This window comes from Patagioenas fasciata, chromosome 2 (assembly GCF_037038585.1).
Source record: "Patagioenas fasciata isolate bPatFas1 chromosome 2, bPatFas1.hap1, whole genome shotgun sequence".
NCBI classification, from domain to species: Eukaryota; Metazoa; Chordata; class Aves; order Columbiformes; family Columbidae; genus Patagioenas; species Patagioenas fasciata.
Window position 1 is genome coordinate 121,852,563 of NC_092521.1, and position 17,805 is coordinate 121,870,367.

Below are 17,805 nucleotides of genomic sequence, written 5' to 3' on the forward strand. Positions count from 1 at the left end.
TTACCAGTGCTTTCTAGGAAACATAAAACCTCTGTTCTTCCCCTTCTGCCCTGAATTCTGCTGGATTACATGTTGGACCTTGATGGTGATGTACATCTGGAGTTCTTCCAGCCACAGACAAGTTGAAGGAAACAACAGCTGTACACATCTGGAGTCCACCCAGCCCTGCCACTGAACTGCACACCCCAGCACCTCCTAAGCCCACCGGTGGCAAGGGACAGCTCTGCTCCACAGCATTGCCACAATGTGGCCAGCGGCAGTCAGGCACTGGGGTTTCCAGCATTTCCATGCGGAAAGAGGAAATGAAGCCACACGTTAGCACAGGGGGGTTTTGTTGTTGTCGTTTATTTAAAAGTCAAATGCTGAAGCATTAGGGCTGCAGAGTGGAAAAAAAAACAAAAAACCACCAAAACCAGCAACTTTACCTGGTTACATGCCAGCCCATAAAATGGGAGAGAGAAAAAAAGGGGGGGAGAAAAATGCGGGGGGAAGGGGAAGAGGCAAAAAAGGGAAGGGGGTAAAAAAGGGAAGAGGAAAAAGAGAAGAGGAAAAAAAGGGAGGAGGAAAAAAAGCAGGGTTTTCCCACTGCTTTGCATTTCAAACATTTAAGGAGCCCTTGGAGGAGCGCCCAAGGGTGGCAGCTGGGCCACAAAAGGCGGTCAGACTCCCCGGGCCCCACCACCCCTCTGCCCAGGGTGTCTTGGTGCCCCATGGTAACGCTGGGTCCCCACAAGGCCACCTCAGTGGTGACAGGGCTGGGAGCAGGGGCCCCTCTCCCCAGGCAGAGCAGGCACAGGGTCTGCACGGTGACCGCAGGGAAGGGAAGAGCAGGTGGGCCTCGGTAGATGGAGCATTAGTCCTTTAATAAGTACAATAGTGACTGGAGGCACAAAAAGGAGTTACAAACAGCAAAATATTTTTTTTTGAGAGAGAGATGTAAATTCTTGCATAGAAAACCTGCTGTAGAAGACACCAGATAAGAAGTACAAGACCATTTTCCACGTCTGCCATGACCTTGTCACGTATCAACACCTTGCACCGAAGCAGCGATGGGACTTCCAGCAGTTGGCAGCACTGCAATTGCTCTCAAGGAACACTTTCCCCAGGTGTCCGGCAAGCCAGCTGGGACTGCAGCAACATGGCCCGCAGGTGAAGGCACGATTTAACAAGGGGCAAGGAGGGCATGGAGGGAAGGGAAGGAAAACGGTGCGTTTGGTTTCAATTTCACGAAAACCACATTTGGTTTCAAGCTACCAGGTAGTCATTAAAGAAGGAGGTTTATGCCAGAGCTGTGGATAAAACAGATTTTTCCAACTTGTGATGATTTTTGCAATTTCTGACAGTTGCCACACAATATCAAGATGGAGGAGATACACCGAGGGGTACTGGGACTTCAGGGGGGAGGAGGAAGAGGGGGACAAGGGATTCTGACAGCCAAGAGACACCAGGAAAAGCAATTTGCTGGACATAGAAAGTCACCCTACAAGGTCTTTGGGGGCACCAGAAGCAGAGCTGGGCTGGCTGCCCATGGCTCTCTGTGAGGCACAGGGCCATGTCTCTGTCTCTCACTCAGACCATAATTGCACCATGGGAGGAGGGGAATGGCTGTTCTGGTTCTCCCCCCCTCCCCCTTCACACTGCTTTTTCATTTCAGCTATTAGAAAACAAACAAACACCTAGAAATGCCAGCACCTGAGGAACAACACAAGAGGTGGGAAACAGAAGTGAAGGATTCCTATCCTCATGATGGGGAGAACCAGGTTTTTTGAGAGTGGAGGAGGAAATACTCTGCTTCTACCTGTGCCTACCCAAAGATACATAAATGGGGTCCATGTCCCAAGAAGCATCACCAAAACATAGGGCAAGGGGGGGGTCTCTCCTGAGTTGATGCCCCCATGCACTTGCCTCAAGGTGATTTTCAACTATCAACTAGTTTCTTCCCCCAGAACTCCATAGCACCATTCACACTGCAGACACGGCACAGAGGCAGGAAATTGATTGGATGTAGAGGCTGAGCAGAAAGCCAAAAGTAGAAAACATAAGCTAAAAAGGGCACTTTTACTTTTCCTCCTTCAACATCCCTATTACTCCCTATAGGAAATCCCTTATAGAGCTGCATATGTCCCTGATGTCCCTTTCCTGTGGGACACTGGCAAAGGAGCACAAGTCTGATAAGGAACGGTTGAGGTAACTGGAGCTGTTCAGCCTGGAGAAAAGGAGGCTGAGGGGAGACCTTATTGTTGTCTACAACTACCTGAAAGGAGGTTGTAGCATGGAGGGTGCTGGTCTCTTCTCCCAAGTAGCAAGTGATAGGACAAGAGGAAATGGCCTCAAGTTGAACCAGGGGAGGTTTAGTTTGGATATTAGGAAAAATTTCTTCATGGAAAGGGTTGTCAGGCAGTGAAACAGACTGCCCAGGGAAGTGATGGAGTCACCATCCCTGGAAATGTTTAAAAGATGTGTAGATGAGGTTCTTGTGGACCTGGTTTAGTGCTAGAGTTAGGTTAGGTTATGGCTGGACTTGATGATCCTGAGGGTCTCTTCCAACTGAAATGATTCTATGATTATATGAACACAGGTTGGTGCAGGAGCAGGAGAGCTGCTTCTCTCGCTATCACGCTGTTGCACACAGCAATGATGTTCAAAGGCCTAATGTCTAAATTATGGGAGAGTACACCTCAATCCTCTACAAACACAGGGTGTTTCCCTTTACAAAAAAAGCTTTTATAAATCCATTTTTTTTCTCTAAATCTAATTTCCGTTGAAAAAGAGGGGACATACAGAGGGGATAAGGGATAGAACAACTACTTGGGAATACTCCCTAGGCTGTAACCGAGCTGTGCTCCTAACAGTCATGGCACTCAGTTTGCTCCAAGTCCCTTTGCCAGAAAAAGGGACTACTGTGGCAGAGGACAAGAGCAGGAGAGAATCTCATCCCTTCACAGTATCCCTGAATGTCACACCATTAATACATCTTGCACAAATTGCACTTGGTATTGCTTCTATAAATAATAAAAACTTCATCTAGGTCTTGTGCAATACTATGCCTTCATCCCCCAAACTCCTTTCTCTTACTTTTGAGAGGAAACAGTTATCTTTGGTCCATGTTATAGAGGAGGGGGAGATGAAAGCAAGCTCATCCTGTGGCGGGGGGGGAACCAGGAGCACGTCTCTAATATCCTGCAAAATTTACTGACAATTGAGCTAAGGGACATGAGAAGAAGAAAAACAAACAAACCAACCAACCTGAAAAACAGTCTGAATTAAAACCACACTAACTGACGTCTGGAGCACACTAAGTGTTTGCAGTGTGTTCGAATGCAGCGGCTAGTGTCACCTCCACATGACGTTGCTGCAACTACTGCCACCTGCAGTGACGCCTTCCTTGAGCGACACACGCTCCTGCTACGCGCTCACCAGTGTGCACCAGGAGCTGGCTGCAAAATTAGTGTAAGGAAATAACAGCAAAATGTTAAACCCTAGTATGATTTAGAAGCAATATTCATCCTCAGCTAACTCTGGCCATCAAGGAAAAACAAACAAAAGACAGACAGACATCTAAATTAGACAAGACAAATGGAGAGAGCCAGTACCTCCATCAGCAGGGTGCTTACGCATCACCTTCTTCTTTACGGCAGAAATATCCCTGGTTCCCAAGCTAGACCAGCTGCCTGTCTTCTGGGCTGCAGAGCTCGGCCAGGCAGCTCCCGCTCCACACACCCTACGTGCTCAGGAACCACAGATCCTGGGCGAAAGATTTTTCCCCACCAGCAGCTTGAAAACTTGGCCAGTACTTGCCCGCTCTCGGTTGTGTTGGCTGTGGATGAAGGCTCCCGCCAGCCCGGCACCACCATCAGCTCGCTGTCCTCTCAGCCAAAGTCTTGGGCAGTCCCATGAGCACAGAGGGTCAAAACATACCCCTGGAGATATTTTGGAGCCCAAAGGAATAACACCCATGGTGAGCTCACCCATCTGCTGTGCCTGTAGTCTGGTATTGCACCTTTGCCAAGACCTGAGCACCAGCGGTTTTCATAATCCAGAAGCAGCATCCACAGAAAGAGCTAAAAAGGACATGTTTTCCAAGAAAACCTTTGGATCTGGGCTAATCTGGCCATTGCGTAGGGTTTATTATTTAGCCCTCCAAAAAGCTGTAAGAACAAAAGATTAACCAATCTCCTTAGGACGGCACATTTCTGGGAGCTGGGGCCAACCTATCCAACAATTAGAAACTTCCCTTAAAGGCCAAGTAAGAAAAGCTCAATGAAGCACTTGTCACAGGTCCAAGAAGGAGCTTACGAACTCATCCCTTACAAAGCTTTCTCTGGAGAATTGCATTGCTTCTGCTAGTGCTGTACCCGGCTTCCAGATAAACACTCTGAATTTTTTAATGCACCCAAAGTATGTTAAAAAACAACCCTTTAAATCTCCAGCAAAAGCAGTTATTAAAAACAAACCAAAAGAACCACCTGAAAGCTGCTCTTGACACCTTGGAGAATGCTTTGCTTATTCATGTAACACTGGGACGGCAACATCTTGAGCGAGAAACTGCTCGATTTCTTCTTGGGTCAATATTGCAGACGCAGGAGCTGCTGCTGCTGCTTCAGCCGGCACTGGGCTCCTCCTGCAGTTCAGGTTTGAAAAGGGATTGAGCCAGCCCAAGGAGAAGGCACCACCAAATGCCAGCTTCATTCCTTCCCAGCCGCTGATCTTCTCCCAGGTTGGCTTCTGGTTTTTAAGACGCTCAATACCCTGCAAGAAGAGAAGAGTTGTGGGTCGTCTTGCATTTGTATAAGGTACAACCGCTGCAGCACGTGCAAAATGGCTCATCTACACCCAGGTCGCTGCTTAGGTTTTAGTGAACAACGAAGACAGATGTCTCGTGTTACTGAGACTTTCATAACAAAAGCCTAAAACAAGACAAAATCCACGGATAACATGGTGACCTATTTCAGTACAAGTTGCTATTGATTTGTGTGGTAAAGAGAAGGTGTTTTAAAAGCCATCCCTTTTGGAAACATGGATCTTTTCTCCTAATGCTTTTTTAATCCCTCCAGGAATAACAAAATGCAATTAAAATTTAAAATTTCACCTTATTTAGCCATTTTACAATAGCCCAGATGCAAGTAAAATACTACAACTTTTTCCAGTGATCAGGAATTTACCATAGCCACATCTAGGACCATCACTAGAAGCTGACATAAGAACAACAGTGAAGAGCAAATACTTCAGAACAAAATTTCCATTTAACGAATTGTCTAAGACAAATCACATCACAAGCTGGATACTCGCTGGGACATGAGGACATCCATACCGCTGGAAGAGGAGGTCTCAAAGCAGGACACCGGAGCCTTGGTCAGTCACTATTCTGATTTCATCCTTTCTCCAAGAGCATCACTTTTAGTAAAGCAAACATTTTGATGGCATTTAAATAACACATCCTTCTAATTTAGGCTGTGACATTTTTTTCTGGCAGTCTTTTTCATGTAGAAATAAGGAACTAAGAATTATTTTTTTTTTTAAAGGTACCACTATGTGAAACAGAGCACGTATTTTTATGCCCATCTTCTTTACCATGTAAGAAGATCTACAGCTGCACATATGCTTCTGACAATATACAAGTGGCCACATAGAAACGCTGTTCTTAGAGAAGCAAGAATACCGGTTCCAAGTTTTTAGATGCTCAAGGGAAGGACAAAATGAGCAAATTCAGTTAAAACCATTTAGAAGAGCATCTGTAGAGGAGCTGGAATGAAAAATACACTTGTTGCGTTCTAATTCTGCAGATTTTCCCTAGTGACCCAGAAAACATTTCAAAGCTTTGCAGCGGGAGGAAATGAATACACACAACAGCTCAGTGGCACCACAGTTGGACTTGCAGTAAGCCTTGTAACTAATGCAACATTTTAATACAGCAGCAGCTTGGTCTTGCAATAACATTGAGTCAGCACGAGCAGGCCCGGGAGAAAACACACCGTAAACTGAAGAATTACATGCAAAGCTTTTGGGAGCTTAATTTCCGCTGCATTTCTCACGCTAACTTTGGAGAAATCCAACAGCAAATGTGGAGAAATTATGAAGTACAAAACATTAAGTCTTCAGGGTTGCAATTTTGGGAAAAATTCAAGTCCTGAAGCACAAACGTGCCTCTTGCAATGCTAAGCACAGACATGGTGTCCTTTCGCTCTGCTCCCAAGCTGGCAAACGCAGAGTTTTGACTATTCCGGGAAAAGCCCTCATAGCCTCTATACAATTGGGACGAGGCATTGAGTGCTGTTGATGCAGCGTTTATTGTGCAAAGATCTGGACAGAAGGAAAACAAGCAGCACAGGGCAGGAGGGGAAACTGCCACCAAACATTGAAACCTTTCCCAGCAGCACAAACTTTAATCCTGCCCTCAGTCAGGTCCCTAATCTGGTTAATTCCACACTGACATCTAGATGGGGAATAAGGATCTTGAGCACTTTTGGGCAGCGAGCCCTCTTTTCACTCCCCAAAACAACATCGCTTACCTGCTACAAACAGAATCTGCTAACCAGGGTGATAAGCAAGGTCAGGCGGAGGTTGCACTAAAACCAGATTAGGGAGCAGTTAATCAGCGCAGGCAGGGGCATACTTTCCCTCACCCAGCCTGACCTCGCTAATCCCTGCAGGGCATGTATTGAAAACGAGCAGAAGTTTTAAAAATCGTATCCTGGTCTGACTTTGGCTGCCTGCCCCACAGTCAGTAGGGCCTGAGGTTTTGCCTTAAAAGTGGGAAGAAAGGAAGGCACAACTGTTGAAGATGTTTCACTACTGCTTAATGAACCTTTTTTTTTTTAATATATATTTACCTCAAATCTCTCACTATTATTTTAGAAAGTGAGAATTTTGTATTTCAGATTCAACTATCAGCTGTTTCTCTTTCCCATCACACAACTATTTCACTTAAAAAAAAAAAAAGGCTCAGTAAGCATCACCTGTCACTATTTCAAATTACATGATTTTGAACAAATAGTGAAAAGAGCATACATACACAGAGCAATATTTAAACACTGGACACTCCCATTTCAGTAAGCGGTGCAGCGTTGCAAATGCAGGGACGGTAAGACAAGGGTGACCCATTACCACCGCGACACTGCAGGACAGACCCCGTTTGTCCCACTGTTGCCCTTGGTATGTGCTCCTGCACAGCACCAGAGGAGGATGCTGTGCTGCGTGGCCTGACCCAGAAGCGATCTGCAGGACAGCTCTTGCATGTTACAAGCAACGCACATTTTTTTTTTAATACACTTTTAAAATCCAAAGGGAAAGAGAGACTAGAAGGGGTAAGCATTGCAACAATTCAAAGGGGAAGACAGAGGAAGTGTTGCTCTCAGAAATCATGATTAAGGCAGTCTTTGCCTACGGCAGGTCTTTGCACTCATTGCTGCTTGGAGCACCTCTTAGATTTGGGAAAAAAAAAAAAGTGTCCTGCCTCTGATCAAGTTTATCCTTCAGTTTCTTTCAGCCACACTAAAACAGAGCAAGCACCTTTGACTGGGTAGTTCTGAGAAAATACATGAGCAAACTGGTAAGTCTGCCTTTCTTGTATTAACACTGACCCACATTTAGTATAATCCAAATTGCACCACCAAACCATATAGTGCAAGTAACATTGAGGAGCCCCAGCTACTGAGACACATAACAGGTACCGATGAGCATTTCTGCAAGCTGTGATGACGCCTCATTTAAAACAAAGCGGTTTGACTGAATATACCAATACTACATAATGCTGGTTAACAATTTGCATGTTTGAAACAAACAAAAAAACCCACCAATTACACATTTTCTCACAATAGTCAAAATAACCAATCTCTTTCCAAAATGCATAGTGAATAAGGGTAATTAAAAACAAACGAAAACTGGAATGCGCACCAGTGGAATTTATAATCAAAACAATTTTTAAAGCAATGAAATGTACAAAGAGATATATTCATTCATTAATTGCCTAGGTGACTAAAGCCTGTCCCCGCAATACACGTTGAAAAGGTGTACAGACAAGGTTCTTAGGGACATGGTTTAGTGGCAGATTTAGGTTATGGTTGGACTCGATGATCTTGATGGCCTCTTCCAACCGGGATGATTCTGTGATTCTATCCCATGATTTTGCACCAAGACAGTTTTAGGGCCAGATTCTCCACCAGATCAAGTTATCACCTGCACATCTCTCACTGACTGAGGCCGAGGATCCAGCCCTTAACCATTAAGCTGGGACCATTCTCTGAAAAACAGCATTGCATACCAGAGCTACATGTTTATTTACAGTAGCTTTCCACTATCAGCAGTATCAGCACTACAAAAAACAAAACCTCAGCTTTTCTTTGCTATGGAAACATGTCTGCATAGGCCACATTTCCTTCAGAGGGTTTTCCTGACGAGGAACAAGTGCAGCCTGTGGCTCCCTCTGGGCAGTCGTGCTGCAGAGATCTCACGCTGATCCACCCCGGAGGCAGGAGTGGGTAAATAAAACCACCGATTAACCCACCACTGTACTACTGATTAACTCATTTTTAAACTTAAAAGTTGTACCATCAATTAAACTTTATGTGCTCCTGCGTGATTGCATACGGAAGTGAAAGTTCAGAAAACGACTACAGATTTTTCCCAACGTTTGAAGAAAGAAAATAGGAACAGCAAACAAGTTTTTGGAAAAGTTTTATTGCATTTGTTTTCCATATGGAAGCATTGGCAGATTGAAAAGATGCAGCATTCACATTACTTCCAAAACGAGACATCCATTAAATTTCTCCTTCCCTGATTTCCTTCCCTTCCCTCATGGCTTTGAAGCAGTCTAAACACGCCATTTTCCAAAAAAAACAATACCATTTTGTTTTAAACCAAGGAAAGAAAAGATTCCTTGGAAGTCATGGACACATCTGATTTGTATTTTTCCTTTGTTCGCAATTCATTTGATGAACCCATGGGAGTCACGATCCAAAAATATAATAAAATTCCTGCCTGAACACAAGAATGTCAGCTGTAATTATGAATGGTTTAGCTCTACCCGTTTCTGGAACGCCTTCTGTCCCTCCCACTTCCATCACCACACAGCTCATAACAATATGCATGCGCCTTACCATCAATATTTCCCACTTGAAAACACTTACACATATACGTGTGTGTGTTTACACACATACACATGTATGCATAGATATGAGAAAAGACTTACAAAGCTCTAAATCAGGGCAGTGCTAAGAATATAGAATCAATCGCCCTGGTACACCTACACATCCCGTCAACATTAGTCTTTATAGTAGTCTGGGCATTCATGTCAGTTTTTCACATTAACACTGTTTAGCAGGCATTGCTCTAACAACTCATTTACCAAGACAAATATACACAAACAAGATGATTCTGCTATTCTAAACACTTGAAAATTAGGTTTCTTTCTTTCCTGCAAATGTAAGGCATTTAATAATCCAACGAGTCTTCTAAAATCTGCCAGAGTTATCCTAAGAGGGCAACGATTTCCTGCGCACAAGGGAGGGAACAGACAAAATAATGCCAGAAGGATGGAATCAGTTCTGTGGCTGGAAGGAAAAAGGAGGGTGGGGTGGGAATTGCTGTTGGCAACGTTTGTTTTGAGTACTTTTAACTGTATACGATCACCAGGTCAACTGGCTCTTTGCTGTGTCGCATTCTTGCCTTGCACCTTTTGGCAAGTGAAGTGTCTGCTTCCCGGTTCAAGTTCGCTTACGAAAGAGCAACGTGCCCCTTCGGGAGGTCCAAAGGTGTCTGTGTAGGGCTGTTGGCACTCACATGTCTTCCACAGAGCTCATCACAGTCAGGAGACAGCATGAGAATCTACTCAGAAGAGGTGGATCACAACAGAGAAAGAGGATCCCCTTCACATTAGTTATGCCATACAGAAAGCAGAAAGAAACAAAGGCCAGTAAAGTTAACAAGATTAAAAAAAAAAAAAAAAGAAAAAAAACAATGAGAAAGAAAAAGGAAAAAAAAAAAGCAGCAGCAGTTTCAGCCAGAGATATAGAATTATCTGAAATTGTGGAATACAGGGCTTTTTTTTCTCTGCAATTATCAGCCATTGAATAGACATAAAAAAAGTTTGTTTTGCTTTTTGTTTTCAACATTCATGGAAAATTTATAACAGTAGTGCTGTAATATGTTCTTATTTTAGTGGAAATGCTGGTCAAGAGTTCCTCAGACCACATACTGGTATGGGTCTGCTTTTCCTTGGTCTGGTGTTGCGAATGGGCTAAGCCATGCTATAGAGAACGGATGGCCAAATACTGCTTTCATGTTCATCCATTTTGTTTTTTTAGCCCATCTTCTCTCTTCCTTTTTCAACTGTTCTATTCCCTGAAAACAGAAATATCACATTTTCAGTCAAACACTCAAATTTTGTAGTTCTGGGTTTGGGGAAAGGTCTGTTCTCACTTACCCCTTCTCTAAAGGATGGAGTAGTAAAATACATGTCTTTACTGCCTTTCCTTTTCATTGTTTTATACTAAAAAAATACTAAGGATAGAAAATATTCCTTGCAAATAAAATTACTTCCATTTTATTCAGGCCTAGATATTTCATAAACCTTTTAAGACCTGACCTCCAATTGCCTCTGATGTCAATTAAAAAAAGCCCACTGCCTAAAACCTATCATGAAGTATGTGCTTTAATGGCTGAAAGCATTATGTGCTAACCAGATGGAAAAGTTTTAGAAGAAACCATTATAAGCTTGCAGACAAAAAAAACAACCCACAAACCCAAAGACCACCTCGATAATGCTCCCAGATTCACCAAGCAAGTTCAGGAAGTGCCCATGGCTCAGTGTAGCTGAGTCTACCTGGTGCCTCTTCATGTTTCATTAGAATCATGCACAGGCTGACAGCAGGAAGAAAGGGTTAAATAAGACACCGATTTGAGAGAAATCATTGGCATTGTTTAGTAAAGGTTAGAGGGAGAATAAAAATAAGCCATCAAGCAATCAGCTAAAACATTCGCTAGTCAATCATTAAAAAAAATAAAAATTTATCTGTATTGTGCCTAACACCCACCAAGTAAATTTGGTCTTTCAGCAGAGCTGTGCCTGGCTGCCACAGAAGCAAAATGAATGGGTGCAGTGACTGGAGAGCATTAATCTCAGACAGGCTGCAGCAGCGGGCTGATCACTCTGTTCTTTAACTTCGCGTCTTTTGCAAGGTAAGCTTCTCCCGACCTACATGTCTCGCCTGTGCTCTGGATTAATGCACTGTAATGAATCTGTGTGTCTCAAATTACCGATTCTGGGAGCTCTGCAGAACACATGGGTCAACTGCGACAGTTGTGCTGATCCCTGGTATATGTCCCCTCTAGAGACAACAGCAAAATACTAGGGCTCTGGGTCCCTTCAGGCAGAAAGGAACCATCCTGGTGGGACAACGTACACAAGATGTAGAGTTAGGTCTTCCAGCGACTGGAAGAAGAAAGGGAGAAAGGGCAAGACACAGCCCTGTCTCTAAAATATGAAATAACACACTGCAAGAGACTGCATCTGGAAGAATTTCACCTGGAAACATTCCTCTGTTCAAAAAAGATTGCTTGCCAGACACAGCCAGCTCAATGCTAGCAAATCAATAATGAGACATTCCACGGAGCAAAACACTTAATAGTACATATTTAAAAAGAAAACAAAAATGAAAACCCACAACCCAACAGGGGGAAGCCATGTTTCTTTTCTTATTTTAGATTGTGACATTGTTCTTTTAACATCTATAAGCTCCCAGAATTTAAGGGGAAGGGAAAATTGGGGGGGCTTATTTGGGTGCCCAGCTATAGGAAGCAGCTTCTAAAAGCTCTTGAAAGGCTTCAAAGATTGAGAAATCCAAATGATGATTTCACAGGCAGCATTGCTAATTCACACGCTTATTGACAAACTCAAGCTTGGCAGGATCTTGTTGTTCTGTGTGACACTGTACTTCTTCCCAGGGCTCTCCACAGCAGAAACAACACCTGATGTCTTCCTCTGAACACACAAGAGCCACAATGTGAACAGCAGCCTCTTGCAGAAGTTCAGTATTTGCAAAAGTACTGCAAAAAAGACTCAGGAGCAATGGGCTCTTACACTCTTACATCTTACAGATGCCAGTCATAGCTCTCAAATGGCAGCAAAAATACCTATTCTAGCTTCAACTGGCCATGGGCAAACAAGTGAAGTGGAAAGAAAACTAAAGGAGGTAGGGGAAGAAAAAAGAGTTGTTGCTCTTTTAAGACTTATCACTTCAACCACTCCAGTTAATTAAGGTATCTGAGCATGCTTGGTGAAGGCCAGCAGTATTCACAGTGCAGGAACATCCCCAGGAGTCACAAGCTCCATCTTTACAGAAGTGGGCAAACGGGATAGACAACGGACTGCAACATTACTACGTAACCTCTGCTATGCCATCGTTGCCTGGGGACAGCATGGTGGCTTTGCACCAGATGGTACCCAGCAGGTTTCCATGGGCCTACTCCACTCTCTTTTTCTCCCTTTGGCAAGAGTTTTTGAACTGTTTAACAAGCAGATAAAATTGGAAACCTTATGGACTAGACTAGGGGTGTCAAACTCATTTTCACCAGGGGCCACATCAGCCTCACAGTTGCCTTTAAAAGGCCAAATGTAATTTTAGGACTGTATAAATGTAACTGCTCCGGGACTAGAAGAAGTGCATTTGTGTCTGTATGTGTATCTCCCTCCTACACCTGCTCGTCCTGGTTTTCCAGCACATAAAGCTGTAGTGACACCAGGGGACACGCAGCTGAATTTCAGACAGTATCAATGTAAACACACTTCACTAAAGGAAAAAGGTTCTTGAATCCACAGGGACAAATGCTCTACCGAGTCATCCCAGTTACCAATGCCCACCTTATCAGAAGTACTGTCAACACAGCATCCCAGCCAATATGTAGGTGTACACTACTCACAGTAACCTTCAGAGAGCACAATCCAGCACTGTGCTAGCTCAGTTTATGACACTGGATCTTTCCTCAAAGGCTACACATACATGAACTCCCCACGCAACGAGGGAAAACCTTGTAGCTTTATACAGGGTTTATACAAATGGTGAGAGAGAGTAAAGGAGAGTCTGTGAAACACCAACCGTTTCATCAGTGCAGATGGAGTGTACTTGGGTCCCAAACATAACCGAGGTAAAGATGAGAAACAGGAGAGCCTCGAAACACAAGAGGATGAGAAGAATCACCGTAGTTGGTGGAGAGAAGGAACTGCACTCTGTGGAGACAAAACAATGGAGTTGGAAGGGGAGAGATCATGTAATGCAGCAACTGCTTAACACCTGCTAAGCCACAAGTTTTCCATACTCAAGCTATCAAAATAAATTACACGATCCTCATTCTCAAAAAGGTGCACAGGGAAGTTCTGACATTCCTGAGGTTATTCAACAATGAAAATGATCCCACAAGTTTAAATAAAAGCAGAACTAAAAAAAACCCACCCTGCAACACTTCAAGAACACAACTTTCTTTTCCACTTAGGTGTTTCCCCAGCACACTGACTAGGACTCCACTCCATTTCACCTGTAGCTTCTCTACTAAACTTTCATCTTAACAGATTTTCCAAAATTATAAAGTCCCATTAGAAATCGCAAGCTGGTCGTCAGGACACAAGGATAATTAGAGTACTCTTCCTTTCATAACTGCTCTAAGTCATAACCTAAAGAAGGGCAGATTAAGCCAAATTCTTATTTTTCCTCATACTCTTTAGTGCAAACTCTGGCAAGCACTGAAAAAAATATGAGAAAGTAACTATAAAAGAGAAGCAGAAGAAAGGATGAGAAAGAAAAATGTTGTAGGGCAAAAATCATAGTGTTGAGTGTTGTACGTGTCTGAACATCTCCATATTTTTCTGAAATACAAGAATGAGAATCATCAAAAACCTTACTTTCCTCGTGAGATGCTAAGCTTTAACAGAAACACCATAATCAGGGTCTAACACAATCAGCACGTATCCAAGGCAGATGGAACCACAGACCCATCTATCGTAACTGCTCTGTTCTGCCACCAAACCTGGGACAGGTGGGAAAGTGCTTCCCTCACAAATACAGGCTCCAAAACAGTGGGCAAAGGAAACTCTGTCTTTTGATGTATCCTTCCCCTATGGCCCCAGCCACTATAGTAAAATCCAGATGTTCTCAGTAACAGCTGGTGGCTATTTGAAAAAGTTTTGAACTGCAGAACAACACTGTCAAATTCAGTTCATATGTGTAAATGTGTCCACTGTCTGCAGTATTATAAACTAAAACAGGTCATTATATTGAATGACACAAGTGAAACTTCAAGAAAAATGAAGCTAATGCTCTTCCAGAAAAATCCACAAGCAGCAGATACATCTGCACACACATTCTTTGACAGCTTGCTGTTTGACTCAGCATTACCTAGAGGATTTTCCATATCTATTTGTGTTTTTAAAAACACATCTCAACTGGCTTTGTGAAAATTTACTCACTGGCTGCTCCAGAGCGAGGGCTGGGATTTTTCTGTTTGGTTGGTTGGTTGGGTTTTTTTTTTTGCGTGGAAAGGAATTGTCTGTTCTTGTGAGGGTGGATTTTTGGATCTGAGTTAGTATGTTTTCCTGGCAGTCTTGCAAGAATGATTCACACTACCCTTTTAAAAAATTACACACGTTCTTCTTATCTTGTGTTGGCATTCAGGAAATCAGTGCCACATTCACATCAGCAGTAGATTATTGCACACATACTATCTCGTTGTTTTCACATCTCAGCTTCTCCCTAGGCAGTGTTAGGCTTAAGTTGAAACAGGACTTTTCAGGACAGAGATCTCAGCATGTCAGAAACAATGAGGAAGTTCCAGGATTTTAAAAAAACCAAACAAACAATAGAGGTAGCACAGCAGTTCCCTGATAGCATTCTCCTGAAACCAGCATAAAATGGGTTGCCTTACAAGCGTACTACATTATAAGGTCTTATACATAGGTTAATCTGGTATTTGAATGAAATACTTTGTTAGTACTCACTTGTCCAGTCTTCTTCAAAGCAATACAAGAAGTGAAATCCCACCATGATTAGAGCATGCAGGGAAATCAGTGCTATATACATCTGAAAAACAAAGGATGTAATATAGGTATCAGGTACGTTTAAAGACCAAAATGCCGAATCTTCCAAATACTTTAAATAACGTGTTAAGACTTCAAACAAACCCAAACCAAAAACCACTCCAAAAGCCACCAGGCCCTCCCCCATCCCTCCTAAATGAGGACCCTGAAGTTGGCAAATTCCAAGACTACACAGACTCATTCTGGCTTTACTAACAGCTCTGAGTGCACAGCAGGGCCAGTGTTAAAATTCAAAGCCTGGAGGACACAAATCCCAGACTCCTGCACCCCAGCATGGCCTTCCACACAGCTCACTGTCCTGATCTCAGCTGAGTACAGCACAGCTTACAGAGAACAGCAACACTCTGACATCGAGGTATCATCTCGTCAAAGCTTACGTCCTTGCTTTTGAGAGTACTGCAGTTTCCCAGAGAAATACAGCTAATTTGTTCTAACCACAACATGCATTTTATCCATTTTCCAGCATAAGTTTCAGAAAAATTATTTTTTTAAAAAAGTATTTTTCCCTGAGGCAGACACTGCATGGAAAGTTCCTCTCAAGCTTAAATAATTTGTACTTAATCCTTTTTGTTTTAAACTATATGCAGTGCTACACACATACATACACACACACTACAACTTACCAAAACAGGGCTAAAAACATTACTCTCCAGAATCTACAGACTCTGACACAGGCTGGCAAATATTGGAAGTGAGAGGGGTTATGTTACAAGAAATCCCTGTGGAAGCAGTAAAAGGTGACAGGAGAATATTTTGGTTTTCCTTGCAAGTTGAGCGTGCTGTTGTTCTTTGAGCTCCTCAGATCTCAAAAAGAATAACCAAGAACAAAACCAGCAACCTTTTTTGTTTCTCTCTCCACTACATTAAGTGTTCAATACAGCCTGCTTGAAAGTAGATGTCAGTTGTAACAGAAACAGAAATCTTTTTGATAGGATTAAAACACCTCCTGGTGAAGAAAACCTTGCTCAAGGCAAAGAAATTGGATTCATTTTGTTTTGTAACCCACAGCCTAACAAACCACACCACAGAACAGTAAGCCTTTCCACTTAACTGAAAATCTCTCCCTTTTTACTTGGTAATATGAGAACATTCTTCCTCTAACCTACAGATGTCTCAAAAGATTTATTAATAAAACAGCATCACTGAATCTCAGCCTTGTAATGTTCATGCTACTCCCACGGGATATTTGCAGTTTGCTTTGATGGAGCAGATTTCAACCCTTCCATGAATATGTAGTATTCAAGTTTGCACTCCTGTTTTCGTCCTCATGATGCCACAGATATAGTAGAAAAAGTCAAACACCTCCTTGGTTTTCAAGTATGAAAATAAACCACTTGCAAGTAAAAGGTGGATAATCCTTGCCAAAGAGGATGCAGACTTCCCACTCCACACTTCAGATGTGGCAACAGCTCTTATTACATGATCCCACTCACGTACTCGTACAACCACAACATTTAGGAACCTACAAATGGCCTGGGACTCTGACTCAACGCCACAACAAACTACTCACATTATGAAAACCCTGGCAAATAGTTCCCCTGACACCTTTTCCCCTGTTACTGTGTTGTGTGTGTTTCCTAATTAGCAAAATAAAGTCAGTGACAGTTCCCTGTAAAGTTCTTCTGAAACAAGGGGAAAAAAAAAAAGGCAGTCAGCCTTTGGGGCTGCTTCATACACAGCATTTCAGCGCTGCCCACTGGACAACCTCAAACAACACTTGCAATATACTTACTGTAAACAGTACAAAGTACTTCTGGTTATTCTCTCCTACACAGTTATTGACCCATGGGCAGTGATGGTCCATTTTCCGAATACACCTCTTGCAAACACTGAAAGAACACAGGTCTTTAGCACATTTCATTCCAGGAATACAAGATTTCACATGGGCTTGGAGGGCACAGAAATGGAAGAAAAGAATCAGAGTTGAAATTGGAACCTAAATGAATTTACTGGTCACCACATTTGTATTTGTGGTTTGTTCATTTGACCATGTCTGCTCAAAATGAGCCACACAATACCAAATCACCATTGCAAAAAAATAATGCCAAATAAGACACCTTAGTAAAATATTCACATCAGTGGTTCTATCAAAATATAGTTTGAACAACACACTCAGGCAGATGGAAAAAAACCTGTGATTTAGTTTAGTTATAACCTATCCAGTCTGTGAAAATGTCCACAGATGAAAAACAAACAGAAACAAACAACCCAGGAAGTTGTAAAAAACAGTAATGAATAATGATATTTTTCAGAGTTGCTAATAACAGACTACGGTTTATGTACTAACATTAGCTGGTAGCAGGAACTTGCAAAAAAAAGAAACAAAGCATTAGAACAGATTCTTAACATCAAGATAAGCCACATACTAGCACACAACAGCTGTGGCAGTCAGTCAGGAAAACGGTACCACAATATACAGTTCAAGGTAAAATTACATGTTAAAACACTTTGCAAAACCAGGCTAATAAAATCAAAATGCAAATTCTTGGCAGCTTGCACATTGTGGCTAGAAGTCAAATAATTAAAAGATTATTACTCTGTCTGAACATCATTCTCTTTCTTAGTAACTGCTCCAACTCACATAATAAAGGAAGTGTTTTTCTCTGCTGCTTTCTCATATGATAGGAGCGGAACAGCAGTCTCCTGATACCACATTGCACAAACAAGCACAGAAATCAAATATGAAAAAAAAAAAAGCACAAAATCCCAAAAGAAAGAAACAA

At 42.6% G+C, this 17,805-nt stretch overlaps 1 protein-coding gene across 4 annotated transcripts in view; it reads right to left on the bottom strand.

Moving 5' to 3' along the window:
• Nucleotides 1-842: 842 nt before the first annotated feature.
• ZDHHC3 (zinc finger DHHC-type palmitoyltransferase 3) overlaps nucleotides 843-17,805 on the bottom strand; it is a 34,158-nt gene continuing 17,195 nt past the window's right edge. For 3 of the 4 annotated variants that reach the window (XM_065831021.2, XM_065831020.2, XM_071804864.1), the window contains exons 4-7: nucleotides 16,815-16,911; nucleotides 14,984-15,065; nucleotides 13,092-13,222; nucleotides 843-4,749 (exon numbers count right to left, since the gene is read on the bottom strand). In XM_065831021.2, coding sequence (XP_065687093.1) covers nucleotides 4,504-4,749; nucleotides 13,092-13,222; nucleotides 14,984-15,065; nucleotides 16,815-16,911 — 556 coding nt within the window. In that variant the 3' untranslated portion in view covers nucleotides 843-4,503. Of the gene's footprint in view, nucleotides 4,750-8,660; nucleotides 10,339-13,091; nucleotides 13,223-14,983; nucleotides 15,066-16,814; nucleotides 16,912-17,805 lie in introns of those variants that run through there. The other variant, XM_071804865.1, reaches the window with a different exon arrangement.